Here is a 27,447-nt window from a genome sequence, read left to right as displayed (position 1 = left end):
AAATGTAAAAACCAAAGACCCATCGGCACTAAACGCCGCACAAACGAACGTGTACACTGACAGTGCGGGGCGGATGTGACGCAATTCAACGGAAGTAGTTTTACTGCGTGGCGGAACAAAATAATCGCGTGTGTGTTTGTGAGCTTGTTGCTAAAAGACGAACTTGGAATAACCAACTTACAGAAGTCAGTTGCGTCCGAGTCCGGTATTTGTTATGTTTAGTTACTCAAACGTTGAAGACGTATTATCCACTTCCAGCTAGTTCGGCGAATTTTTTCGAAATATTTTGGTAATATCACAAGGCAGTTGTCAAGTGAAGAAGATTCAGTATATTAAATTGGAAACCAGGTAGGCGAAGCTATATGCTATTGACTCAAAAGTCCACGAATTATGTTACGTTCCTGATTTGCGGATATGAAGCACATTACTAAGTATAATAGTACTTGTTAGTAACACGCACGTGCTTCTGTTGTGTTTTTAAATGTCAAACGGCTTACAAAACGCTTCACAGGCGGCATGTTGAGGCGTCCCAAGTCTGGGGACTCGGAGGCAGATCTCCTGCGCGACCAGGAGCAGTTCCTAGCGTCCGGGGTTCCGCCTGCAGTAACGGTGGTACGTCGGCCCGATAAGCGGAGAGGGGATCCGGGAGTAGGAGACGGAGAGAGCCCTGATACGGACGGAATCAGGGATGTGGTCACAATAGCAGGTATTACGTTGTAGTACATAATGTGATAGAAGTGACTGGTCTCTGGGCAGGTTCTGATATTATAAATCTGGCCTTTCTGAAATCAAGATTGTTTGCGAGGAGTTTTAGCACCAGTCCCTAGAAAAATCTTTCCATATTTAAAATGGCACATAATAATAGTTTCATCATTTATTTCCATAGATCTGCCAGATGAGATTCCTTCTCTGACCCCGACACCATCCAAGAAGTCGCGCTTCAAGGCGAATCGGGTGCGTTTTGAAGATGCGGATCCAGAAGCGGAGCTTGATAGGTGTGACACTCATGTCACCGCTGTTCTTTCAAAGATCGTAGTAAGTGCAACTACTTCCTCCTGGGGGGTTCGGCAGCACGTGGCAGTGTCCTGTTGCCTGAGTCGAAATTGAAATTAATTGGCAAGACCAGCATTCCTTGCATACACTTCGCATTCCTTGCATAAGAAGTTTGTTCTTATGCTATTGGTAGACAAAATAATATATTGTGTGTGTACCAGACACATGTGTCAACATTTAACGTAAGCAAGATGCGTCCTGCCCCAGTGCAAATATCAAACTCCGCCTATGGTGTTCATCTCCAACTTCTGCAAAGTCGTGATGAGGCTTTATATGATACAATATTGTGATAAGGATGCACTTTTTTGACTGAATAATTAGGTAGCTTTTATTCCATTGAGATCATGTTGATATTAGTTGCTAAATTTTCAGTGGGCTATGTTTGTTGGGACAGTCTACTCATGCATTATATTGAATTGTATGGTGCCTGTTGATTTTGCTGCTAGAGCAGAGGTATGTGCATTCAGGCTGTCCCTGTTCCTCATGTAGCATGTATTTATGCATAGGAACGGGACACCAGCACTGTTCCGGTCTCCATACCACCTTTCACCAGTGCAGCGTTCCCCAGAGTCTTTCATCGGTCAGAGGTGGAGGACAAGGTGAAATCTGCATTTTGAGAATTCACTGTGTATCTTGGTCATATCACATGTACGGTCATATATATAGGCATGTAAACCTGACCAGTGGTACGCCTCGACTTCATCTTGCAAGACGAAGGAGAAATTCTTTGAAAAAGCCACCAAAACACGTTAGGCAACAGTGTAGGTACACTTCAGGAAAACTTTAGCCAATTTTTATTAAATAAATTGATTAAAAGAGAATGAGATTAGTGTAGGGAAATATTTCATTAAGTTCAGAGCCTTGTACTTTCTCCTTCAATAACGAAACTTTGTTTTTGCTGTTTGAAAGCAGGCAGAGTTTTTTTATTCCCACAATAAGTCAGCATTTTTTATTGTCTCCTGTGTTTAATTGAACCTTGAAAAACCAAAACGTAAAGTTGATTTGACCATGCTTTGGAAAAGTACTCTTTTTGAGCTTTCCATCAAGCTTATGCTGAACCATGTAGCAGGAATAGTACGATAATTACAGCTCATAAGGTAAATATATATATACAGACGTGAATTTGTTAGTACCATTCCACAAAAAAAAAAAAAAAAAATCTCTGAATTAATTTGAAACTGACAAAAGTTTAATGACATCCTTTAATTATTGATTCAGTTGAATATTTCATTTAATTAAACAAATGAAAATGGCACGGACAAAATAGATCGTCACCATAATTATATATTGTGTGGCAGCAACCACTGCCAACAAGTGATCTCTGTGTGGTAGTCTGGTCCACTCTTCCTGAGCAAACTGCTCAAGCTGTCTCAGGTTTGAAGGGTGGCGTCTCCATACTGCAATTTTCAGGTCTTTCCAAAGATGTTCAATAGCGTTAAAATCTGGGCTCATGGAGGGCCATTTAAGAATAGCCCAGTGTTTTGCGGATATGAACTGAGTGCTTTTATTTGTATGCTTTGGGTCATTATCATCTTGGAGGACCCATGACCTGTAACTGAGGCTGAGCTTTCTGACACGGGGCAGTATGTTTTGCTCCAGGATGCCTTGGTAGTTTTGAGACTTCATTGTGCCCTGCACAGATTCAAGGTTCCCCAAAGGGACCCCCCCCCACCACCACCACCATGTTTCACAGTAGGTATGGTGTTCTTTTATTTTAAAGCTTCATTTTTCCTTCTGTAATCATTCAGCTGATGTGACTGGCCAAAAAGCTCCAGTTTTGTCTCATCATTCCGAAGGACATTCTCCCAGATACTTTGGGGCTTGTTTAGCGTTTTGGTGAATTCTGCTCTGGCTTTTTTATGTTTTTCTGTCATCAGTAGAGACCTCCTGGGTTCTTCCATCTAGCCCATTATTATTCAAAATGGGATGGATGGTGCAATCAGAAAGTGACGTACTTTGACCTTGGAGCTCAGCTTGAATGGTTTTGGATGGTTTCCTTGGCTCTTTTTCTACCATCCACACTGTCCTTCATATTAACCTGGGGGTGCATTTCCACTTGCGTCCAAATCCTGAGAGGTTGGCTTCAGTCCCATGAACCTTATACTTTTTAATAATATTGGCAACTGTGGTCACAGGAACATGAAGCTGCTTGGAGATGGTCTAACAGCATTTACCTATAACATGGTTATCTATAACCTTCTTTCTGAGCTCCTCAGACAGCTCTCTCCTTTGTAGTCTCTGGTCCATGTTTATTGTGGTGACACAATGACACCAAACCACACAGTAGCCTGTTCTTTCCCTTTAAAGAGGCTGAATGACTGATGAAAAGCTTGAAGGCACCTGTGATACTAATTAAGATTAAACACTTAGCTTGAAACATGACTATAATGCAAAGATAAGTAGTCTCTTTAGTGCTACCAATAAATCTGTCCATACTGTTTTACCATATCTTTGTAAAGTAAACACCAAATCTTTTCTTTTCAATTGAATAAGTTTACTCTATCACATACTAAAGACTTGCAGGTATACATTAGATAGTTGCTTTTAATTGAATCACTTTTCAGGAGAAATTAAGCATTGTTTCAATGAATTGTAACAAATTTCTCCATGTGCGTGCATGTGTCCATGTGTGTGTGTCCGTGTGTGTGTGTGTACACACAAACATATAAATGTTTATCTGAGCCTTGGGAAGTATATGCAATTCACATGCCAGTTTTAATCAAAATCAAAAATCAGGATGCAAAATCACTTGTTGAATTAAAATGGCATGAGCCATACATATTTTTTTGGCTGTTTGAGACCATAATTGCTATTAAAATGAGACCAGTACAGTTCAGGGTCATTTGGCCAGATTACCATTCATAATTTTGGACACATTAATTTCTTATTGGAAACCTGGGATCATTGTGCTTTTATGATCTATCTTTCATGAGCATAACCATGCATGTTTTTTTTTGGATGTATTTTTTCTGTAGAGAAAAGGTCTGGGTCCAGGTGCACGTGGCAAAAAGAGCATTTTTGCTCAAAAGATTGCAGCTCAGAAAGCAAAAGAAAAGTCCCTCACTTCATGTGACGACTCAGAGGCTCATTGTCCAAGCCTTGGTGCTCAGGGGTCAGATTATCTACCTGGGGTTTCCATGGAGACGGAATCGCCCCATTTAGGATCTGAGGGTGAGTATCTAAGAACATCTAGTATCTGAGTATCTAAGAACTGTATGACAGAAATGCAGTAATTTCTGGAATTGTTCACTGTGGCTAAATAATAGAGTGCAATCTGTGTCCTTTTTTTATATTTATGGGTGTAGTACATGATGGAAAGGAGATGTCTAGGCTGGTCTCTGGGCAGGGTCTAAGTCAGCAAGATGGCTCTTCTGAAGCTCAGAAGATCCATGAGGAGAATCAGGCTAAGCTTCAAAGCCTGCCTCAGAGTGAGGTCCTGGAGATGCAGAAAACGCTGTTGGTTCAGCTAGGTAAGAACTTCAGGGGCTGGTACTTTCCAAAGAACAAGGTTGTGGCCAAAAATGTTATTCCTTTGTGTTGCTGTACTTACTGTCTGTGTCAGTGTGAAGAATTCGGAGATCTGGAGGCACCATGAAACAGAGGTTTTCTTTCAGATTGTGAGGGTCAGCTGAGGTGCTTTGGGCGTCTCATAAGGTTTTCATCTGGGCTCCTAGAGGCACTGGGGCAAACCTGGGATAAGCTGAAGGGATTATATTTCCCAGCTGGCCTGGGAAGGTCTAGGGATCCCCCAGAAGATGCTCGGCATGCTGCCTCTGTAACTGTCACCAGGAGAAACGGAGGGAAAGTAATTCATTCCTATAGGCGCCCAATGAATGCCCCCTTTTCACTATCTTTGCATCAAGTGACTTGGAAGAACGCATGTCTCTGCCTCTCAGATCCCAGACTGGTAGACTTCGTCAGGTCTCATAAAAGCCAGGGGCCCTCCAAGGTGACATCAGCCCCTTCCCAGAGGGAGCAGCCTGGTGAGCAGACTGCTTCCAAGACCCTAGACCCTCTGGAGGAGGACATGGAGCATTTTGGGACTGATTCTGTGCCTCTCCCTCCCATTACAGGTAAGCAGGAGGGTTTTTCCTAGCACAGTTTGACAGGGTAGTTGGCACGAACAGCATAAACATCACAGTTGCTAATTAGGAGCAGTTTTCTGTTTATTTCTGATAAATACACGTGACATTATTTTTGGGTTTTGGAAAATGTGCTGTCAGCTCTGTGCAGTGAATAGCTTTTCCCCAGGCCTTTTAAACGACAGAGTGATGAATCCACTTGTGCTTTAATGGATGTTCTGGACAACTTTTCTTGCAAGGAAAGGACTTGGGGGGCATGGCAATGTGACTTCAGTACAGTGTTTTGTTGTGATGTCTTGGAGAGCTACAGTGAAGAGGAGATTGTTGGAGTTGATCTGACCATATGTAATGGATATATACTTCTGAGATGCGGGAAGATGGTGCAGGTATAAAGCAATATGGTTTTAGCTAACCAGACTATAATGAATGAATGAAGTGCCTCTTCTATTCTCATTCAGTTAGTGGCAGAGAATACTTCATATCTCTTCATAGCTCAATGTTTACATCAAAAATCAATACAGCTGATTTCTATACTATCATTTTCTGTTAGGCTTGTATTGGAGTAACATCTAAATGAACAGCTATGATTTTTATTCTATCAGTGTCAGTTTTGCAGTTTGTAACACTTTTGTCCTTTGTACACACAGTGGCTGTGTCATTGTATTTTGTAATGCAGAGTTTCAGGTTTCAGGCCTTTGTGTTAATGAGTAAGCCCTTGCTTTGCAATACACAGCCATATTGTTTGTTGTCGTATTTACTGCAGGGTGCAGTCGTATTTAAGAATTCTGTTGAATTTCAGAAAATTCAAGTAATCACTACTTAAAAGATGGAATAAGAAAAATCTGAAAACTTACAGATTTTGCTTGAATACGGTACGAGATCCTGCTGCAGAAAAATAGCAAGGCTTTGATTATTTTTTTGTTTTATTTATAGCAAAGTATCTCCCTCATTTCAGTTGAGATAAAAAGAAATACAAGTTACAAAATCAGTGCAAAAAGAGCATGCATACTTAACATGAAGCAATTAAAGTTACAAGATACAGAATACAAATAAAATTTTAATGAGCTCATCGTGTAATCTTTTGTTCTGGAGCTCGGTGAAGCGTGTAATAAATGGAGGAGTTGTAAAGAGAGTTGATAAGGGACATGTTTTCAAAAGGATGTCTAAAGGGGCATCACAACTACTGTGCCCCTTATCTGGAAGAACAGCCAAAGGGGAAAAGGTCTTTTGATGTAGACGGATCGAAGGCCAACGCTCCCTGTTCTTAGAGGCACAGCCTGTAACTCCAGTATAGGCACTAATAGGATTAGCTTCAGAGCTGGGAGTAGAGACAAGTTTTGAGGTTTTTATGTTTAGGAATAATTTATTCTGAATGGCTTATCTCGTTAATGTTTAAAGTGATCTTTGAAGTTTGAGCGGAAAGGTTTTGAAATGGAACTCTTCTGCCACCAGCTGAGTCCTTGTCAGCGTATTTCCCGCTTTCTCGGATTTACGGATGCGAGTGCAGATTTCATGCCACTCTTGCTGAATTTAGTGAAGAGCTGAAATGTGCCTGGTCACGTTGCTGAAAATGCAGTCCAGATCTTCTAGGATAAATCATTTTAAGAAAAATTAAAGGAAGACGCTTATTCTTGGTATGCAACTTTCAGTGATGGTAAATTCTGTTCTGCTGTAACTGGATTGTTTTCCATCCATCTGTTTGCTGTTTGGAATTACTGCTGCACCCACTGTGCCCAGCCTCCACTCTGGGGGAAATAGCCCCATTTATTAATGAGAAAACGATGTGACTCCTAAAATGAATTGCACATCATCCTGCCCTTGCCCAGGGTTCAGCAGCTGCCGAATAGCGGGGCTTGGAGAGCAAAGCGGGGAGAACGGCAGCCTGTACTGGGCTATGAAGCACATCTGCGTTTTAGGTTGTAAGGTGCTCTGCATTCAGAGCTTTTAGCAACATCATATCCCAAGAGGAAACTTTCGTAACCTTACACCTCTGTCTGAGGGAGGGTAATGGGGAAAAATGTACCCGAGAGCCATGTTTCGGGGACGCATGTTCTAGTATGGCATCATTATCTGGGGGAAAAAAAGGTTTTCCCAAAGCAAACATGTCATATCCCATGGAAGGCAAGGATTCTTATTTCCATAGATCTTATTTCTATAATTGGAATCTACATACCTAGAGCTGTTCCAAAAAGGTTTTTGAACGAATCTGTTGAATCAGCTAATGGGACTTTCTGAAGCCTATTTCCAGTTCTGTCATGACAGTCCCATAGCACGTCGGCTCAGATCGACTTTATTGTCATTATAAGAGGCCGGACTGAATGCAGGACGGAGCATAAGAAAGCAAACCTGCCCTTCATGACCTTCAGATGATGCGACTGATGCCCCTCCTACTGCACTAATGAGGCATTTGCCTCTACCTCCCCCAGCTAGTGCTACTTGGGTGTTATTAAAATAATGAATTGTGGTGAGTACAGCTGTACAGCCCTGCCTGTGATTGGCCCATTTGTTATCCCAATAAGCTGCTTCCCAGTTGAACTGGAGACATTGGCCTGGAGGTCATTCATTTGTTTATGTATGGCCTATTTCTGTCCTGCTTTTCCCCACCCCTTGGCATGCTGGGTAATTACTGCGAAGTCCCCTGCTGTGGAGGATGAGGTCCGACATCATGATGGTGATCCTGAGGCTGCTCGCCTCCGTCACGGTCCGCATTGACTGCCCGCTATTGATTTCAGTTAGCGTGATTAGCACAGCCAATCCTCGCTAGATCCTGCAGTCAGCAGGAACATGCGGCCTGGGGGGTACATTTTGTACCAATGGCTCTCCAGGCCGTTTGTGATTGGTTGGATTTCCCTTCTGCCACTTCAAGCATGAGAAAAAGAAAAAGTAATAACGTTCAAAAGTAGAATTCCGGATTAGCCTAAATTATTTGTGTACGGTCCATGTTTAATACATTTGTTTGCTGGTAATCTGTATTTAGATGATTGCACACTTGACTGACACTGCAAGGAATATTTTAATTTGCTAATTGTTAAGGCCCATTGAGCTGAGTTACATGGAAAGCAGAGAACAGGAGAGGTTTGTCAGTGTGATGCACTCTTGGTCATGCTGCCTGTGGGGGCCGTATAGCTGCACAATGAATCCAGATGCGTAGTGTAGATTCCAGTAGATACAGGTTTTATTGATCCAGGGGGATGGTGTTCCCAGAGTGTGAGAGGACGACTGCCCTGGGCTTTTTATGGCCTTGTTTTATGCTGTTTGTTTCATTGTACACGATGTCGTTCCTCTTTGTTTTCAGGAAAATGTGCTTGCGCAGGAATTGCGCATGTTGGTCAATGCAGTTGGAGTGTGAGCTCATCTGCAGTTTTATAATTAACTTCTCGATCTTTTATTCATCCCTTCTAATTAGTTTTTTTTTAGCGCAGACTGCTAAGTCTAATGAAAAGTACTTATGTGAGGGGTAGATTGTTTATTAGCACATCCCCCCCCCCCCTTTTTCTGAACCAGCACAAGTAAAAAGTGACCATATGAAATGGATTATGTTACTTTAGAGGATTATTGTATGTGTGTGATGGATCTGTGAATTTGAATAGCCTTAATGTTAAGTATATATGTATGTAAGAAGTATATAAGTATGTATAGTAGCAAATTTTATCTTCATCAGCCCCCCGCCCGCTTGGCAAACTTCCCCCTGCCCCCACCCCGCAGGTGGCATATTTTAGGCTAGTGTGCCTTGGCTTAGTGTTGATGATGATGGAATTTGGCCCTTGGGGAAGGATAATTGAGTAACCCAGGTGTTTTATTAGTGGGCAATGTTGCTTTCGTAATATATTTTTAAGTTTCTATTTTTGACACCTTTAGAAACAATATCGCGCTTTTGCCCTGTATTGTGTGGGGTCTGCACCATGTTGCGTGGGGTTTGCATGTTTGCGCAGTGTTGCGTGGGGTTTGCGCTTTTGCGGCGTGTCGCGTGGGGTTTGCGCTTTTGCGCGGTGTCGCGTGGGGTTTGCGCTTTTGCACCGTGTCGCGTGGGGTTTGCGCTTTTGCGCCGTGTCGCGTGGGGTTTGCGCTTTTGCGCCGTGTCGCGTGGGGTTTGCGCTTTTGCGCCGTGTCGCGTGGGGTTTGCGCTTTTGCGCCGTGTCGCGTGGGGTTTGCGCTTTTGCGCCGTGTCGCGTGGGGTTTGCGCTTTTGCGCCGTGTCGCGTGGGGTTTGCGCTTTTGCGCCGTGTCGCGTGGGGTTTGCGCTTTTGCGCCGTGTCGCGTGGGGTTTGCGCTTTTGCGCCGTGTCGCGTGAGATTTGCGCTTTTGCGTCGTGTTGGATGGGGTTTGCGTCGTGTTGGATGGGGTTTGCGTCATGTTGCGTGGGATTTGCGCTTTTGCACCGTGTTGGATGGGGTTTGTGCCGTGTTGGATAGGGTTTGTGCCGTGTTGGATGAGGTCTGCGGCGTGTTGGATGGGGTTTGTGGCGTGTTGGATGGGGTTTGCGGCGTGTTGGATGGGGTTTGCGCTTTTGCGTCATGTTGGATGGGGTTTGCGTCATATTGCGTGGGACTTGCGCTTTTGCGCCGCGTGGGACTTGGGGTTTGCGGCGTGTTGCGTGGGGTTTGCGGCGTGTTGCGTGGGGTTTGCGTGTTTGTGCTGTGTTGCGTGGGGTTTGCGCGTTTTTGCCGTGTTGCGTGGGATTTTCTGGTAGTTCTCAAGTTTCCACCTGCTGTCCAAAGGCATGCAGGTAGGTTAATCATCATCATAATTTTCCCCTACTGTGTAAGTCCCTGCAAGGGACTTGAATCCCATTGATGTGGTTTGAAAACATTCTAAACTGATGTTTTTTAGTAGTCTGTGAGCTAATGCTTCTCTCTAATATATTTGTTTCTCTACTGGTACTGTCATACCAAATAGATGCTAAAATTGGACATTGGATAGTGTTGATATTGAGATGGGGCTTTATTTTATACAGTTCTGTACCAAAGGGGGTCAGTTTTCTTTATAGTTTTCAGTATAGCCAAAGATGTGTGTCTCTGCAGGTTAGGACTAAGTGCCCGTGATTAAAAGGTCATTGGCCAGCAGAGCGATACCACCTGTGGGCACTTAAGCAAGGCTTTTACTCCCAGTTGTTCCGGGGTCGCTGACTGACCCTGTGCAGTGTCCCCCAAACTTGTTGTCACCTGTATATGCATCTGTGTGTCCTATGGAGCAGAGGTCTGTGACCTGACTTGACCCGAGCCTGACGGCCCCTGATAAAGTTTCGGGTCAGTTTTTTTGATTGGCTTTTTGTTATTTAAGAAATATCAGTCTTTCGCATCAGTTCCAGCATTTTCCCAGTGCACGTAAGCTACGCAGTTTTAAAATGTCTGTGAAAATCATTCTCCATATACGCGTATGACTGAAATTTCCGCAGTTACAGGTTTGGGTTTCTAGTACTGTTTGGGCCGAGCTGGACCCGGCTCGGTCACAAGGTCTTGAGTATGGGCTGGTCTCGGGCTTCAATGCTATGAAGAGCAAGTTTGGATAGCTGAAAAGACAAGTACCCCATGAGGATGAATAATGAAAAAGAGTTACTGTCTTTGCTTTGACTTTGCTGCAAAAGTGTGATACTAGTGGGCGTGTATGTTGTAGATTTGTAAGGACATCACGAGCAGACATATCTGATGCCTAACGCCTCCGCTTGTCCCCCTCTAGAGCAAGACCTGCCCATCCAGCCTAAGAAGGAGTGGCTGCACATGAACAAACTGGAGCCAGAGAAGCTGGAGTGGATGAGGGACCAGCCGGCGCCCAGGAAGCGGGGCACCAGGAAGGTGAGGTTAGCTGGCTGGGGTAGCAAGGCCTGGCGGGGATCCACAGTGTGACCAGAGACTCCCTGTGCACACAGGCCATGCAGGCGCGCTTCAGTTTCGACGGGACCCTGATCCCTCCGACGGAGGATCTGCCTACGCACCTCGGCCTGCATCACCATGGAGACGAGCCAGAGGTCAGTTGAGAAGCAGGCATGGAATTTGCATGGGCGTTGGCCGTCGGTGTACCGTCCAGCTCACGCTCCTCTCTCTCGCCAGCTGGCCGGCTACTCTCTGCAGGAGCTCTTCCTCCTCTGTCGCAGTCAGGTGATCCAGCAGCGCAGCCTGGCGCTCACCACTCTTGCCCACATCATTGCCAAGGTAACCCCCCCCCCCTTCTCATTCACCAATCACATCACAGTGCTAGGCTCTGCTGCTCTGTCATGGACCCACTCAACTTCACCATAAATTCACCAGCCCCTTGTATAAACCAGTGGGATGAATTAGTCACGAAAGACAATCCTTCACATTCCGTTTGTATAATCAAAATAGCAGTTATTTGCTGCTGCTGGTTCTCTGCTGGAGATGGATAAGTTAATGTGCTTGGATAAGTTAGTCTGCTTGTCTGGCAGACTGGTACCCCATCCAGAGTGTCTTCTGCCACCGCTCTGTAATCTGGGATAGGATCTCCAAAATATAGAGAACCATAAACAAATAGCTTCTTTACTGCCTCATTACCTCTTATTTTTTTAGGCTTGTGCTTTCTTTTAAATTAGAGTTTTAGGTTGGCTACCTTGCAGAAGTACAGCAGCCATTTGCATGCAGAGACATGAGCAGGCAGCCTTGATGTAAGGAGTATCGTTAAGCAGTACCTGTTTGGCAATTTTGCAGTGGTATTTGGTTAATTAGCATAGATGATAAGCTGCCAGCTGTTGGTGTACCTCTATCGCAGGCTCGTGCTGGTGACTTTGCCTGCTCCGTAAGGGGCAGTGTGCTGTCCACATTGTTGGATGCGGGCCTGGTCTTCCTGCTGAGGTTTGCCCTGGACGACAGTGTGGAGGGAGTCATGGCAGCGGCAGTTCACGCCCTCCGGAGCCTGCTGGTGTCCCCCGAAGACGAGGTGAGAGCCGCTTTCTGGCAGGTTTTCCACGGCAGGGGAGGGCATCCTGTTAAGCCTGCTGGTGAGTATGAGCCTCAGTTGAATGGGTCGCAAGAGATTTGAGTAGGAGCGTCTTAAAAACCCAGCAGGCGTGCACTGAGTGTGATCTACCCACCTGGTGAGTCAGCTCATTCTGACAGCTCAGCTTGTGTTGGAGTAAATTCTTGAGGTCAGCCAACATATCCTGCAAAATCTCTCATCCAGCAATTATATTGTAGGTAGTTACCATGGCAGCCATTCAGCCTAAATAGCAGCAGACCAAAAAAAACATACCCTTTAACATTAGCTGTTCTTGTTTTGTAATTGAATTGACATGTAATTACTATCGTTTGCTAATAATGGGGGTTAGGAAATTAATCATGCATTTTTAATATGTGTTTTCAATTGTGTAACCCAGTCCTTCGCTGGTTAGGGTTAGGGTTAGGACCCTTACCCTGTGGTTAACCACAGCTGTTTCAGTGATGAGGGTCACTGTCTTGGGGGCGAGAGTCACTGTGGGCTGCTTCACAGAATCGGTACGATGGGCAGTGCGCTTGGTCAGTGCCACTGAGGCCTGACTTCTTCAGGGTCTGTGTACAGAGGGAATAATTTTGAAGTAACTGAATCACAATTATTATTTTACAATCATGTGTAAATTTATGAGTTTTCAAAGCAGAGTGAGGCAACTAACAGAGTTCCAAAGAGTCTCTGGGTCACTGTACGTGACCTGGTGCAAGAAGCACACCGTCTGCGACCTTAAGGGATGAAACGGAGTCTGGCAGTCTGATGCGTAGTGTGGTCTGATAGATCTCTCCCCCTTTATCCTACATCTGGATACCTTTACTTTTGGAGAAGGTCACAGGAAGCCCTTCTCCCACAATGCCTTTTGGTGCGGTACCATCTCACGGGAGTCATTGTTTCCCATGATTGTTCTGCACGGCCATAACAGCCAAGAAATACGAGGCTGCTTTCCAGGACCAGATGCAGCTCAAGATGCAAACGCGGCTCCCTCATGACGTTCACATATTCCAAGATGATAATGCCTGTATGAAAAAAATGGATGGATTGATGCAGTTTTAAATCTAATGATGTGACCCCTGTTATTAATTCAGAGAATCTTTGCCACATTGATGCTGTGAGAGACGTGCATTTGATTATCATTATATTAATCATTTTGAAGGTTACATGCAAGCCCTGCAGTCCCCAGTCATTGCTGCTTAGTGATAAGATGTTAAATATAACTAGGGTGTGTTTTTCATGCTTTTTAGATCAAGCTGAGGTCAAACGCAGCTGTGTGAAATCCTGGTGCTTTTTCGGTCATGAGTGGTTTTCGCATGGACGTTGCGTTTCATCAGTGCATGCAGCTCCATTGCTCTGGGGGAACCATGGGAATTATGGCCTGTGATTGGGTGTTAGGCTGATGCTGGTGATTAATTGGCTGAGCTTTAGCCTTCTGGGGTGTGGGCTGTGGTATGAGACCATGCTGTTTTCCCCTCTCTATCTCCCCCTAACCTCCCCCCACCCACACGCCTTGTCTGCTTACCTTTCCTGCTCTCATTCATACTTCCTGAGCTCATGCGCCATGAAATATCATTTAATGTTTTTTTGCCTCAATTAATTAGAATACAGTTTAAGTCTAGCATTTGTAATTGAAAAGGCCCAATATTATAAACAGAGCCAAATCCATAAATGAGTTTCCATAATTTCCAAACCTTGATTGGTCCTACTTATCCTTATTAGAGTAATTGGTCCAATTAGGGCTAGCTGGCCTTCATTAACTTGGGTGGTTTTTTTGTGCAAGACCAGTAATCAGTGTCCATAGTGATTGTACCAGGATGACGATCCTTTCCTACACAACTGTTCCATATCCTGCTGCTATCCTATGTCTTCATGCTCAGTTTGGCATCTGTATGCACGGAGTTGGTCTGCACCTTGTCTCGATTTGGCCCGGAGTTTGACACGTCTACATTTAGTTTGTGAGTCTCATTGCTCTGCCGGATCGATGGTCGTCTCCACCATCCCGTTTTTCATCCTCATTTTTCTGAGTGCTCTGTCTGTAGGAGACGAGCTTCCCAGTGGTTCCTCGCCCTGCTGCCTGTTATCTCTGACAGCGGAGGGTGCTGCGTTAAGCAGATTTTACCTGCGTGTGTCATGGCTGATGTTGGCTCTGAGGAGCTCAGCGAGAGCAGTTCACCACCAGCTGACTGAAGATGGATGAAGCCTTCAGAACAGAAAGTTTTGCAGGAGATGGAGCAACATGGAGCTGATATAAATGGCTCAGATATAGGACATTACTGTTGGCTCGAATAGGCAGAACTATAGTACATACTGTATATTATACACAAGGGCATAGGTTTGGTTTTAGCATTGGTAGGGACCAAATCAGCCCTGAACCCCCCCACCTCATAAACACACACGGATCTCCTGCAGTTTTGGTGATGTCCCTACTGTCCATACCGAAATCAGTGCCCTTGAATTACAATGTAGGTTTGGATTCCTCCAATGACAATAGGTTAGGTGCAGCATGATTGAATTCCCAGGGTGCCCCCCACCTTGTGCCTTAAGCCCCTCCCCACTCCTTGTATGGGTAAGCAGTTGGAAGATGGATGAGTAATGTAAGCATTACAGATTATTCCAAATGTGTTTTCATGGTATAAGATGATGTATTTAGTGTATTTTTCTGTAGGCTGTGTTGCCACATGCCTTTGACGGGTGCAGGTATGGTTCGGGTGCAGGTATGGTTCGGGTGCAGGTATGGTTCGGGTGCAGGTATGGTTCGGGTGCAGGTATGGTTCGGGTGCAGGTATGGTTCGGGTGCAGGTATGGTTCGGGTGCAGGTATGGTTCGGGTGCAGGTATGGTTCGGGTGCAGGTATGGTTCGGGTGCAGGTATGGTTCGGGTGCAGGTATGGTTCGGGTGCTAGCTATTTCCCCCCCCTCTTCTTGTCTTGCTTAGGAGTCTCTTGACAGCACGTTCTCATGGTACCTCGGAATGTCTGCGTTTCCGCTGCTGCCCTTTGCCCAGGAAGAGGAAGAGGAAGATGAGGGAGACGTGGACTTGGAGGACACCCCAAAGGAGACGGCTAAAGAGAAGGAGGAGAAGAAGCCCGACCACGATGTGGCACAGGCCGACGTCGTGAAGGTAGCCGGACTTGTTTGTTTTGCCCCCCCCCCCGGTCTCTGTCGCCCCTGCCTCCTGCCCCTCTGTTCTCCGCCGGCCCTGCTCCCCATCCGCCCCCGCTCTCCGCCGGCCCTGCTCCCCATCCGCCCCCGCTCTCCGCCGGCCCTGCTCCCCATCCGCCCCCGCTCTCCCACAGTCCCCTCACTCCTGCTCTTTCATGTCTAAAGTCTCATTAAATATAGATATTATTAATCTGTGACACGAGTGCCCGTGTGCTGAGTGTTGTGATGGGGCCGTCTCGCTCACAGGGCCTGCTGAAGATGAAGCTGTTGCCCAGGCTTCGGTACATCCTGGAGGTGGTGTGGCCGCCCCCCCGCACGGTCCTCGATGTCCTGGAGATCCTCATCCGAATTGCCCGCCACTCCCCTGCCTCCGCCACCCAGGTATACTCTCTGCACCATCGGGTATATGTACCAATCAGATACCTTCCCCTCTTGCGATTATATAACGAAAGGATGCTGTACTGGGGTCCTTATTGCTGAGTGACCCTGGGTGCTTTAATGTTCACAGCCTGGTTGGCACTAATGAAAGATATAGATGTTTTGTTTTTATTTCAAACTGCTGTACAGTACAGGCAAAAAAAACCCTCCCCCACATTGAACTGCTTTTGCAATTCATAACGCATCAGTATAGAACATTTAAGGAATGCAGATAAAATGCATATTATTTATAACTAACAATTTATAACTGAGTAAAAATAAGAGTAATAATATTAATAACGGTAATAATAGTAGTACCAGCAACTGTAATAATAAGCGAAAACAAAATGTTAACTGAGGGTGGTCACCATTAACTGTGTCAGAGGATGTGGGGGTGGGATGCAATCTTTCTTTTTTGTTTTTGAGGTGTCCTTGTAGGTGTAGAGTCTTGTAAAAATTGAACCTGGGTAGAAAACTAGGCTAAAAATACAGCCGGTAATTAAGTTAAAGCCTCCTGTGATTTGTGATATGCCTGTGAGTTTTAATGTTTAAATTTAGGGATGCTCACAGTCTGCCATCCCTGCTGGTGTATGTGCAGGTGCTGGACTGTCCTCGCCTGATGGAGACGGTGATGTCACACTTCCTGCCCTGCTCCTGGACCCCACGTGACCCCCCCACCTGCCTGCATGGACTGCCTGTCCCGGCGGCCATGAAGCTCCTGCGCGTGCTGGCAGGCGCCGGGAGGCATGCCTGTGCCCGGCTGGTGAGTGTCTGAGTGCAGCTACTCAAGTAGCACCTTAATTGCAAAATGGTTCCCTGCAATCGGGGTGTAATTATTCCGCAGTGTGTTTTCCACAGTGACCTGAGCTGTTGTGGTTTAGATATTGAAAAGGCCTTTAGCTGATGCCGGTGTTAATTAATGCCTAATTTCTCTGCTGTCTAATGAAGTTAAAGCACGTTAATGAACTTTAAATTAGTCCGACATCCTACGCCACCAAAATGCTGTCTCGTTAATGTCCTCTGAGGGTTAAGTGAGGTCGTTCAGGTGACTCCGCCCCCTCTCCTGGCATACTAACATCGATTACGACCATTGTTTGGCCCACTTCAGCTGAACAACCTGGGTGGACGGGAGCGCCTGTCCCGTTTTTTGTCCATGGAGCCCTGTGAGCTGCCGCTGGCACCGGAAGAAGCCCTGCGGATTGGCACGGAGGCACTGAGGCTGTGGGCCGTGGCCGCTGGCTATGGACAGGCCTGTGACCTGTACAGGTGACCTGGGCGTGCTGGGGTCTTAGTGCACTTATAGATGACTGAATTATGGACAATCGTTTCTTATCCATCTTCATGGTGCACAGTAACCTCATTTCAGGGGCTTAAATGAAACGGAACAAATTAGTAGTAGGGGTAATCTTAAAAGAAATGAATTTCACAGGTACATTAAGCTATGGAGAATGCATGGCATTGTTACAATGAGCTGTAACCTTGGCAAGCTAGAACAGCTTGGTTGAAGTACATTTAGACTCTTAGGGAGTAAAGGTGGGGATTGAGCTTTGGCTCTGCCCACAGTTTCCTGAATTTAGAATTTACGACCTACTTTAGAGCTGCTCCCAAGTCACACACTGGCAGCTCGCAGCCATGTAATCATGTGTTCTGTCCCTGTCACACTCTGGCAGCTCGCAGCCATGTAATCATGTGTTCTGTCCCTGTCACACACTGGCAGCTCGCAGCCATGTAATCATGTGTTCTGTCCCTGTCACACACTGGCAGCTCGCCGCCATGTAATCATGTGTTCAGTCCCTGTCACACACTGGCAACTCGCAGCCACGTAATTATGTGTTCAGTCCCTCTCACACACAGGCAGCTCGCAGCCATGTAATCATGTGTTCAGTCCCTGTCACACACTGGCAGCTCACAGCCATGTGATCATGTGTTCAGTCCCTGTCGCACACTGGCAGCTCACAGCCATGTGATCATGTGTTCTGTTCCTGTCAGAGACCTCTATCCCATCCTGGTGAAGGCCCTGCAGTCAGTCCCCAGAGCGTGGCCCCCGACGAACCCCCTCTGGCCCCTGGAGCTGCAGCGGGCACAGGCCCTGGTAACACTGCTGACCCACGTGACCCACACAGCCGGCTGCCATCAGGACCTGCAGGCTGCCCTGGCCAGGTGGGGCTGTCTCTGCTGCCTAGGGCTGTCCTGTGATCATGTGAACACAATATACAGTGGATCCTTCCCCATGGTGGGAAAAACCACATTTTTTTTGGTCCCCTTGATGAGTGAGATGAGCATGTAAGCAAAGTGAAGTGTTAGTTTAGGGCCCTGAAACGGCACAAAAAGATATGAGAAATGTGAGATATCATGTGAAAGGCTGCTGTAAACATGCTTGGCGTGCGTCCTCCAGACCAGCACAGTATGTATAATTCAGCATTTACGAGTGACTAAACTGTTTGTGTCTGTGGCTTTAGCAAAAACCCAATACAGACGCTCCCTGGGTTACGATGGTCTGAATTACAATATTTCAATTTTATAGTGGATATTCCGATTCCATATGTATTTATTTATTTATTTATTTATTTATTTTATTTTTTATTTTCAGCACCATATTCTATAAATTACTTGAGATATTCAACACTTTATTATAAAATAGGCTTTGTGTTAATGATTTTACCCAACCGTAGGCTAATGTAAGTGTTCTAAGCTTGTTTAAGGTAGAATTGGCTTGGTTATGAGGTTGTTGTTAGGTGTACTGTAGTAAAATGCATTTTCGCCTTGCTCTTGCCCATCATAATAGTGTCTGTAAATTGAAATCGCGATGGGGAAAAGTCGCGATGCAGAAGGGTCGACTGTATAAGTCAGTCACTGTGCCCCCAGTAATATGTGTATAGCAGTTATGTGCTTATTGTTTGACCTTCAACTATCGGAAGAATTAATCATTGAAACCCACAGCTGGTGGCTTTTTTATGTGAGTCTCTGCCTAGTTTAATCAGTGGGTCCAAGCGAAGAATCCACTGAGAAGTGGCTTATATCAGTCATCGCTTTTTGGCAGAGCACAGTAAACGCCCTCCAAGCATCCTCTGCACCTGGTTTCCATGCCTTGGGCCTGCTGCCACTGCATGGTGTCCACGTACTTCTGATCTGTCTGCAGTGCAGGATAATCGTATCCCTTTCTGGTCACCCTGTCTCTCCACTGTAGCCCAGAAGAGTCCGAGTGCCCTCCCCCTCCCGTTGTGGAATGGAGTCATGTGACTGGCCTGCAGCGCCCCCTCTTGGCCTCATTGAAAGGCTGCATAAAGACATTGGGAGACCCCAGTCGGAGGGAGAGCTCAGTGAGCTTGTTGCCGTCTCTTCTCCTGTACCAGGGGGCCTACTACTCCCAGCTTCACCTACAGGTCAGTTGGGAGTGTCAGTGTACCAGCGAAGTACTCATGGCTTGATTCTGTTATTGGTCTGCATCTGTAATGTAAGTACAGAGATGTTACAATCTGCATGGTGAAACATGCACCAAACACAGAGGAAGGCCAGACAACCAATTTGGTTGTGAATTACCAAACTCGGGTTCACATATAATTTGTTTATAATATAAAATTTAGTTCTGCTGACCCTGACCAGGATAAGCAGTTGGTAGATGGAAAAAAAATCTGTTTTTATTCATCCTGAAGGAGTATTATTTATTGAAGTTAGATTGGTTCCTTGTTTGTTTTAGCGGAGGTTGTGTGACGTACTTTCATGAGAACTTGCCCCAGAGTCTGATGGCCCCCCCTCTGTCCCCGCAGAACTCCTTCCGGCCCGTGGAGTGTCTGCAGGAGCTGGAGGCTCTCACCTCGGATGTCCTGCTCCCGCTGCTCTCCCATCAGGCCGTGTGCAGCTTGATCGATAGGCTCCGGTCAGTCTGCTTCCGGTTTTCCTCACGCTGTTCCAGCACTTTCAGCATATACCCTTAATTACATGGAGTTTGACACACTAATACCTTGAAACATTTCAGGTCATTCTGATGAGCTTCATTGGCAGTTTAGTTCAGCTACATATACATTTCTATCGTATACCTCTTTGGCAGCTAACATTAAAACACATTAACGTAACTGAAATCATATTTCATTTAAAACAAAACAATGTTTAAAAATGTATCACTGATTTCCCCCCCCCCCCCCCCATCCAGCGCTCCCTTGTGTGTCACCGTTCTCCCCCCTAGCCAGCGCTCCTTTCTGTGTCACTGATCTCCGCCTCCTTGCCAGTGCTCCTCTATGTCGCTGGTCTCCCCCTTCCTGGTACTCCTCTCTGTGTCGCTGATGTCCCCCTTGCTGGTACTCCTCTCTGTGTCGCTGATGTCCCCCTTCCTGGTACTCCTCTCTGTGTCGCTGGTCTCCCCCTTCCTGGTACTCCTCTCTGTGTCGCTGATGTCCCCCTTCCTGGTACTCCTCTCTGTGTCGCTGGTCTCCCCCTTCCTGGTACTCCTCTCTGTGTCGCTGATGTCCCCCTTCCTGGTACTCCTCTCTGTGTCGCTGATGTCCCCCTTCCTGGTACTCCTCTCTGTGTCGCTGGTCTCCCCCTTCCTGGTACTCCTCTCTGTGTCGCTGATGTCCCCCTTGCTGGTACTCCTCTCTGTGTCGCTGATGTCCCCCTTCCTGGTACTCCTCTCTGTGTCGCTGGTCTCCCCCTTCCTGGTACTCCTCTCTGTGTCGCTGATGTCCCCCTTCCTGGTACTCCTCTCTGTGTCGCTGGTCTCCCCCTTCCTGGTACTCCTCTCTGTGTCGCTGGTCTCCCCCTTCCTGGTACTCCTCTCTGTGTCGCTGATGTCCCCCTTCCTGGTACTCCTCTCTGTGTCGCTGGTCTCCCCCTTCCTGGTACTCCTCTCTGTGTCGCTGGTCTCCCCCTTCCTGGTACTCCTCTCTGTGTCGCTGGTCTCCCCCTTCCTGGTACTCCTCTCTGTGTCGCTGGTCTCCCCCTTCCTGGTACTCCTCTCTGTGTCGCTGGTCTCCCCCTTCCTGGTACTCCTCTCTGTGTCGCTGATGTCCCCCTTCCTGGTACTCCTCTCTGTGTCGCTGGTCTCCCCCTTCCTGGTACTCCTCTCTGTGTCGCTGATCTCCCCCTTCCTCGCCGGCACTGATCTCCCCCTTCCCCGCCGACGCTTCTCTCGGTGTCACTAATCTCCCCCTTCCTCGCCAGGCATCCTCTCTATCAGTGATCTCTTCAGCAGTACTGGTGTATTCTTTGAGGAGCTCTGTAATGACAGATGTGCATTTTGTCCCTGCAGGTCCTGCTCAGCTCTGTGTAACCCACTGTCCTGTTGCCCGAGCACAGAGGCAGTGGCCAGCCTGCCCGGGTTCAGGTCTTCTGGGAGAAGGCCTGCTCTCAGCCTGGCCAGTTCCAGCTCTCCGCTTCCCTTCCTCACCGCCCTTTGTTATCTGCTGGAAGCTGTCACCAGAATACACAAGGGGATCGTCCACAAGGTGAAGCCTTACAAATACCCGTTAAAGGCCTGTTTTATCACAGTGCATATTCCAGGCCCTGTCACTGAAGTACCTGCTTCAGTTACTTCTGCGTATCATGTCATCTGGTACTTGTGTGCTGTTCTGAAACAGGATGTTCTTTTGCCAGAACATGTGCACAACAGGGACCTTTCTGTTTTGTGTTTTTTTTTCCTTCACATATCGAGAAGGATACTGTAGAAGGTGCATGGCAGGGAAGTTAGAGAACAGAGATATTTGTCGTTCCTTTTGAAAGAATGCAGCATTTATGTTTGAATATTCCTGCAGGGAATGCATGAGATTTCATCGGTAGGACTGTAATGTATATTTACACACTGGTTGTCCCATCAAGTTGTCTGAAGGCCAGAAATTGCCCTTTTTCACTGTGACATCAGCTTCCTTCTAAATGAGCTGGAATGGTGTTCTGTGTTGCCCCCACCCCACAGACAGAGGCAGATTTGGGATCGGTAATTAGTGCTCCTCTCTGTCTGACTGTTTTACAAGCAGATCCCAGAGGGAGGCGTGTAATAATTACAGTAGGTGGGGGGGTTTCAGGGAGTGTGTGGCTTCCACTGACACACATACGTGCATTTTTCTGTTAACGGGGTCCTGTGTGAGATATACCAGAGTACATTTAATTTGTTAAAAGGAGCCTGTTATTAACCCTCTGGAGGTTAATAGTTTTAATGTATATTGTAAATATGTCAGATTTATGTTAAGTTTGTAATTTGACATCAATGTATAGACATTGCAAAATGCAGTTTGGAACACTTGCAGAAATATTATAAAAATACATAGTAAGCAATGGTGGCAGTTTGTTTTGATCCCAGATATCTGATCACCAAAGTCATGCAGATACATGCAGATGACTAAATGGTGTAGTTGCAACATTCAGTTGGATAAATAAATAAAAAGCTAACTCATGTCACTATTTCTGGTCTCCTTCCACTGAATGTGTATGCATGAGCCATTCACACCCCCCCCCCCCATTTATGGTGCTGATGGGGATGTATCTGGATCGTGTTTCACCATTGCGTTGTTCATTAAATTACCATAGGAATGCGATTTGAATATGCGAAAATGCGGCTTTTTAGAATGCGAATAGCGACCTTCAAGGTGAGGACGTTAGCACACTCCCCCGATGCAGGTAAAACAAAGAAAGGTGACATGGTTTACTTTTTTGCCGATTTTTTAACCTAATTTTGAAAACTTAAATACTTCCGACAATGGACGATTTGAGAAGACAGATTACAGATTTAGTCAGCATTTTATTCATGATTCTACATAAAAATTTCAGCGAGATATAAACTGAAATAGATGTGAAAAATACGCTGCATCACCGACGATGCACTCGACCCCAGAGGGTTAAGCATTTTCTCTCTGTTGAGTTTGATCTTACATTCAGATCCAGCATGAAAGAACAGGCCTGAATAATGTCTGCGTCTGGTAATGTGCACAGTCATCGCTGGCTAATTCCTACACTCTGTCATTTGTTACCGTGGTCGATATGCTTTCAGAGAGGAAGGCAGGAAGCGAGGGGTTAGCAGGCACTGTGGTCCGCTTGTGCCTCTTACATGCCAGATTCCCCGTAAGCTTCCCTGTAGCGAATGACTCCAGGCTTCACTCTGCCGAAGCAAAGCGTTTTAGAAGATATTAACAGAGGTTTAGCCTTTGTCTTGGATGTCTTTCTGAAGCCCTGTTTTGCCTGCAACAAGGATGCTAAAGGCTTACATGCCTCTGAAACTGGAAGAGTAGATTACTGTAAAATATGTCTGGATGTAGAGGTTTAGCATTTAACTGGAACTGGGCATTGTTTTCGTGTTCTCTGTGTGCGTTGTCTCCAATATGCTGGTAAAGTATTCCATCTGTATGTCTATCAATAGGCTGTTTCTCAGCCTGGTCCTCAGGGACCCCTAGCCGGTGCACGTTTTACACTCTCCCAGCTCCCTGCCAGAAAGTCCACATTTTTGGAACAACAACATGGACCGTCTTGATGAAGGGGGCAGAGTCTGGTTTGAAAAACATTGTTACAAACTTGTTTAGACACTTCTACTGCCCCCTTGTGGCTGAATGCTTGTTGATGCAGAGCATCTTGTGACGGATTCTATAATGCTTGATTTGTTTAAAATGATTTTGTCCCAAATACTGGAGAAGAGGAGTTTCTGTCATTGGAAACTTGGTTTACATCCTATTACCTGTGTTCTCTACCCAGTTCTCCAGCTTGCTCCTCTCCGACCTCATGTCCGGCTACCTGCGGGCATGCTGCAAGGCCACACCCACCCTGACCCCCTCCAGTGCCTGGCTGCTACGCCATGAGCACCACCTGCTGTACCTACTTCTGAAGCTGGCGCACAGGCTGGTACGTCCAGATTACCTGCCCGCGCAGCACACGGTCACGGCACTCAGCCATGGTGGGTCTGTGGGCACCTGTGGGCAATCATTGGTTATTCTCAGTGAGGCTGCCTCAGATCTGTAATCTATAGAATAGAATAGTGATTTTATTAAATTCTCTTTTCACTTTCCCGCTTGCGTTTTCCATGAGATGCACAGACACACATGCAGGTGAGAGCAGCTTGGGGGTCGGAGTGCAGGGTCAGTCAGCGTGCAGCACCCCTGGAACTGGGTGTTAAGACCTTTTCTCAAAGGCTCACAAATGTGGTTATTCTGCTCGAACCAGCGACTTTCTGATCACGGGCACAGAGGTTTAGCCTGTTGAACTACTCACCCCTTTTATCCTTTTTAAGGTCCTTTTATCGTAAAATGTGCCGTAGCTTTTGTAAGAAGGTATAGAAGAAGCTGTTGTCGGAGATTCACATTACGGATTTCTAAATGGAGTGTGTGCTCTCCTGTGTTCCCCAGATGCCCGTCAGCCCAGAGGTGGCCAAGCAGGCCAGCCTGTACCACCAGGCTGCTCTCTCCCTGCTGCCCTGGCTGCTGCCTGGCAGTGAACACATGGCCCACGACCTCTTTTCCTCCATCATCTTTAACTCGGACTTTATGCCGTGAGATTGGTTTGCTTTATGCACTTCCGCATTTGTATAACATAATTGGATGGTTAAGCAAAATGAAGCTGTAAAGTAGTTACTTGAAATAAATGCACAGGTGGGTGGGGTCCTCTCCACTCTTGGGTAAATAACTGATAGTCATATAAAGTAAGCTTTGTCCCCCCCCTCCAGGTCAGCTGTGCCTGTAATGTGAAATGCAGTATTTGTAATTGTATTGTGTAATCTGAAGGTGGCGCCAAAGCTCCATGTTTTAATTTTAACTGCAATTTGTAGGAGCATCCGTTATAGGCACATGAGTGTGTAATTATAGCAGAAATGAGAGAAATGTTAAATGGGATCCTCATGGGGGAACCACTGAAATTATTAGCCTGATCAAAATGTATTTTTTTTATAAAATATTACCAAGTTTTAAAGTGAAATTAACCATGCATTGAAAATGTTGAAGTGGCTAAGAAAAACTGTAGAAATTAATATTGCTACTGCTGTGGTATTGTCATGTGGGCTTTTTACAAGCCCTAGTGCTCAGTAATTCACTTTTTGTAGTTTATCGTGTCCCTTTTCTGATGTGACATCTCTCAGCTCTGTTTCTAGGATAAATAGGCTACAGTTTCATTCACTAAAAAAACTGTGACTGCTGTGTTTATCTCCTGTCTTGCCAGGGAGGGGCGCTGTGGAGGCCCTGAAGCAGCAGATTTATCTGACCTGCAGCTTAAGGAGGGCTGCTGTCCCTCCCAGCCTCCACTGGGCCCTCTGCTGCGGGACGCTTGTGCCCATCTCCCCTCCCTGCGTGGCTGCTACCTCACCCACCTGGCCTACATGGAGCCGGCGGTTCTCCGCTCCCGGAACTTGCACCTGGGCCGGACCCCTTACATTTGGTCCTGGTTCCTTTCTGAAGCCTCAGGCCCTGCTTTGCCCGCCGACTGGCCGTTCCTGCCGCTTGTCAGCCTATACGAGCGCGTGGGTGTGCCGGGCGGGGGAGACGTGCGTGTGGAGTCCCTCCCGCCGGCCTCGCTGGAGTCCGTCACGCACTGCCTGCAGTGGCTGCTGCTCCTGGAGAGCTGGCGGGAGAGCTGTCTGGCAGCGGTCCTGCCGGCGGCTAAGCTGGCTCGCCTCTCCTGCCTCTTCCTCTGCTCCAGCGATCTCTTCCTGGAGCGCCCTGTACAGCGGCTGACCTGGGCACTCCTGCGGACCCTTTGCCACCCGCGCCAGTTTGCTGCACTGGATCTGGCAGCGCCACTGCCGGGCCTGGCCTCCTTCCATGACCTGTACTCCGCATTACTCTCCCAGTTTGAGGCAGTGTCCTTCGGTGACCCGCTGTTCGGCTGCTTCATCCTGCTGCCCCTGCAGCGGCGCTTTAGCGCCACCATGCGGCTGGCGGTGTTTGGGGAGCACGTGGGGCTGCTGCGTTCCCTAGGCGTGCAGCTGCGGCAGGTGAGCCGAAAGGGAGGAGCGGAGACTCGGATATGCAGTGTTCTGTTTTCATCTAATGGCTTATATGAGTAATTCTCCTCCTTCACCTTGCGTCTGATGTCCTTCTGCTGTCACTCTTTCATCCTAGTCCCCAGCCCACCTCCACCTGCCTCCCCATGTCCCCACTCCCCATCCAGTGGACGTTTAGTTCTAGTCCGCCATCTGCATGTCCTAGTCAAATGCTTTCTTGCTGATATCTGAATTCAGGTGTCTCGGTGGTGAACAGATCAAAAATGAGGACTGGAGAGAGAGCTAGCGCTGTAGTATTTTTAGTTTTTCTGAGTTTATGAGAAATATAACGTTGAAAAAAGACATATAATAAACATTTCTGAAGTAAATGTCAGTCATAATTGTTTTTGAATCCTATGTACTTTTAAACATTAATGTCAAATTTCAAATCATGGCATCACAGTGTGAGGAACTGAGAGCTGTATTACAGCAGCCCAGAGTCTCCACAGTTGGGTTTGTGTCCAGACCCATTTTTGTGAGTCATCATAGATCAGCTCAGTCACCCCCAAGCAAGTTGTGTATTAGAGAGAGACTTATGTGTCGTGTAGATGTTACAAATTCCCCCGTAATGGGTTGGCATGCTGACTGCTCTCTGCAGGTGACATCCTTTCTAATTCTCTCCTCTCTGCCATCATCATCTTCAGCTTCCGGTCCCCCTGGAGGCGTTCACCTTCCCCCCGGAGGATTCCCTCCCCCTGTTGCGGCTGTACTTCCGTTCCCTGGTGACGGGGGCCCTGCGGCAGCCCTGGTGTCCCGTGCTCTACGTGGTGGCCCTGGTCCACCTTAACTCCTTCATCTTCTCCCTGGAACCGGTGTCACAGGTACTGTCCGAGGCTGGGTCTCCAGCAGCCTGCCTTAAATTGACAGGGCTTTTGAAATAGATTATCTGGCAGCTGCTGCTGTCTTGGTGATGTGTGATGCATTACTTGGTATTTTCAATCAGAAGTAGAATTGCACTGGCTGTAGGGCCAGCAATTGCTTGCGTGCACTTCACAGCCCCCACAATGTGGACGTCAGATGTTTTCTCCCCCCCACCCCCGCAGGAAGTGGAGGCGGCACGGCAGAGTTTGCTACGGAAGACATATTACCTGACAGATGAGGTGGGTCCTCCCCCCAAAATCAGTATGAAACCTCCGAAACCCCTTCTGCCTGCCACTAACCACGATCTTCTTGTTCCAGGCTCTGAAGAACCATCTGCTTCTCTTCAAACTGCCCTCTCAGCAGGATGAGCTTGGCTTCCAGATATACGACTGCCTGCCCCCTACCCGTGCCCGGAGGCTGGAGAGCGTGCTGGACATGGGAAAGGGTCAAAGCGAGGGGGCTCGCCAAGGATGTGACGGTGTCCCATGACGCCTCTGTCCCAAGCCATCGCATCTCATAAGGGTGGAGTTGTTGGACTCTTGGTCATTAAGCAATCAGTGACCTCTGCAGACCTGATGGTTTTATAGTGTCAACCCAAGCTACCCAACAGGAATAAATACTTTTTTTGTACATTTACGTTTGCTGCAGCACATCTGTAGTTGTTGTATCTTTACTTGTCGTTTTTTAACCTTTCTAAGCATATTTATTGGTGTGCAGCTGTGTGGGCAATTGATCCTCAAAACATCTCCTGCACATGTGGGACAGCGTGTGGCTGAGTGAGCTAAGCCTGTGTGCCTGTATTCAGAAGGTCACCAGTTCAAACCCAGCCTCACCCTGTGCTGCGGGTCCTTGAGCGAGGCCCTTAACCCCCAGCTCCCTGGGCGCCGCTGCGGGCGGCTGCCCTTGGCAGACAGCTTACTCTACAAAGAACAAGCTGAGGGAGGCGTAAAGACAATTTCCCCACAGGGATCAATAAAGAAATGATTATTATTATTTTTATTATG

The 27,447-nt window shown here is 46.9% G+C and overlaps 1 protein-coding gene across 1 annotated transcript; it reads left to right on the top strand.

Moving 5' to 3' along the window:
• Nucleotides 1–74: 74 nt before the first annotated feature.
• On the top strand, nt 75–27,079 carry rpap1 (RNA polymerase II associated protein 1). The gene is made up of 25 exons (XM_048974757.1): nt 75–348; nt 512–706; nt 887–1,035; nt 1,560–1,652; nt 4,029–4,224; nt 4,359–4,523; nt 4,950–5,126; nt 10,811–10,926; nt 11,001–11,099; nt 11,182–11,283; nt 11,855–12,022; nt 14,996–15,181; nt 15,469–15,603; nt 16,238–16,402; nt 16,748–16,905; nt 17,629–17,799; nt 18,827–19,022; nt 19,407–19,516; nt 20,885–21,080; nt 23,311–23,457; nt 23,958–24,100; nt 24,763–25,534; nt 26,227–26,403; nt 26,626–26,682; nt 26,762–27,079. Exons 2-25 carry the CDS (start codon nt 517–519, stop codon nt 26,930–26,932), a joined length of 4,239 nt encoding a protein of 1,412 aa, XP_048830714.1. The 5' UTR covers nt 75–348; nt 512–516; the 3' UTR covers nt 26,933–27,079.
• Nucleotides 27,080–27,447: the final 368 nt, after the last annotated feature.

This window comes from Brienomyrus brachyistius, chromosome 14 (assembly GCF_023856365.1).
Source record: "Brienomyrus brachyistius isolate T26 chromosome 14, BBRACH_0.4, whole genome shotgun sequence".
NCBI lineage: Eukaryota > Metazoa > Chordata > Actinopteri > Osteoglossiformes > Mormyridae > Brienomyrus > Brienomyrus brachyistius.
Note: the sequence above shows the minus strand (reverse complement) of the source record. Positions and strands in the feature narration are given on the sequence as shown.

What these genes read in the sequence shown, in the direction of transcription:
- rpap1 (XM_048974757.1), top strand. Translation starts at nt 517, where the DNA reads ATGTTGAGGCGTCCCAAGTCTGGGGACTCGGAGGCAGATCTCCTGCGC. An exon ending in GGTCAGAGGTGGAGGACAAG is followed by an intron (nt 1,653 to 4,028) that starts GTGAAATCTGCA and finishes TTTTTTCTGTAG; the next exon opens with AGAAAAGGTCTGGGTCCAGG. An exon ending in ACTCCCAGCTTCACCTACAG is followed by an intron (nt 19,023 to 19,406) that starts GTCAGTTGGGAG and finishes CTGTCCCCGCAG; the next exon opens with AACTCCTTCCGGCCCGTGGA.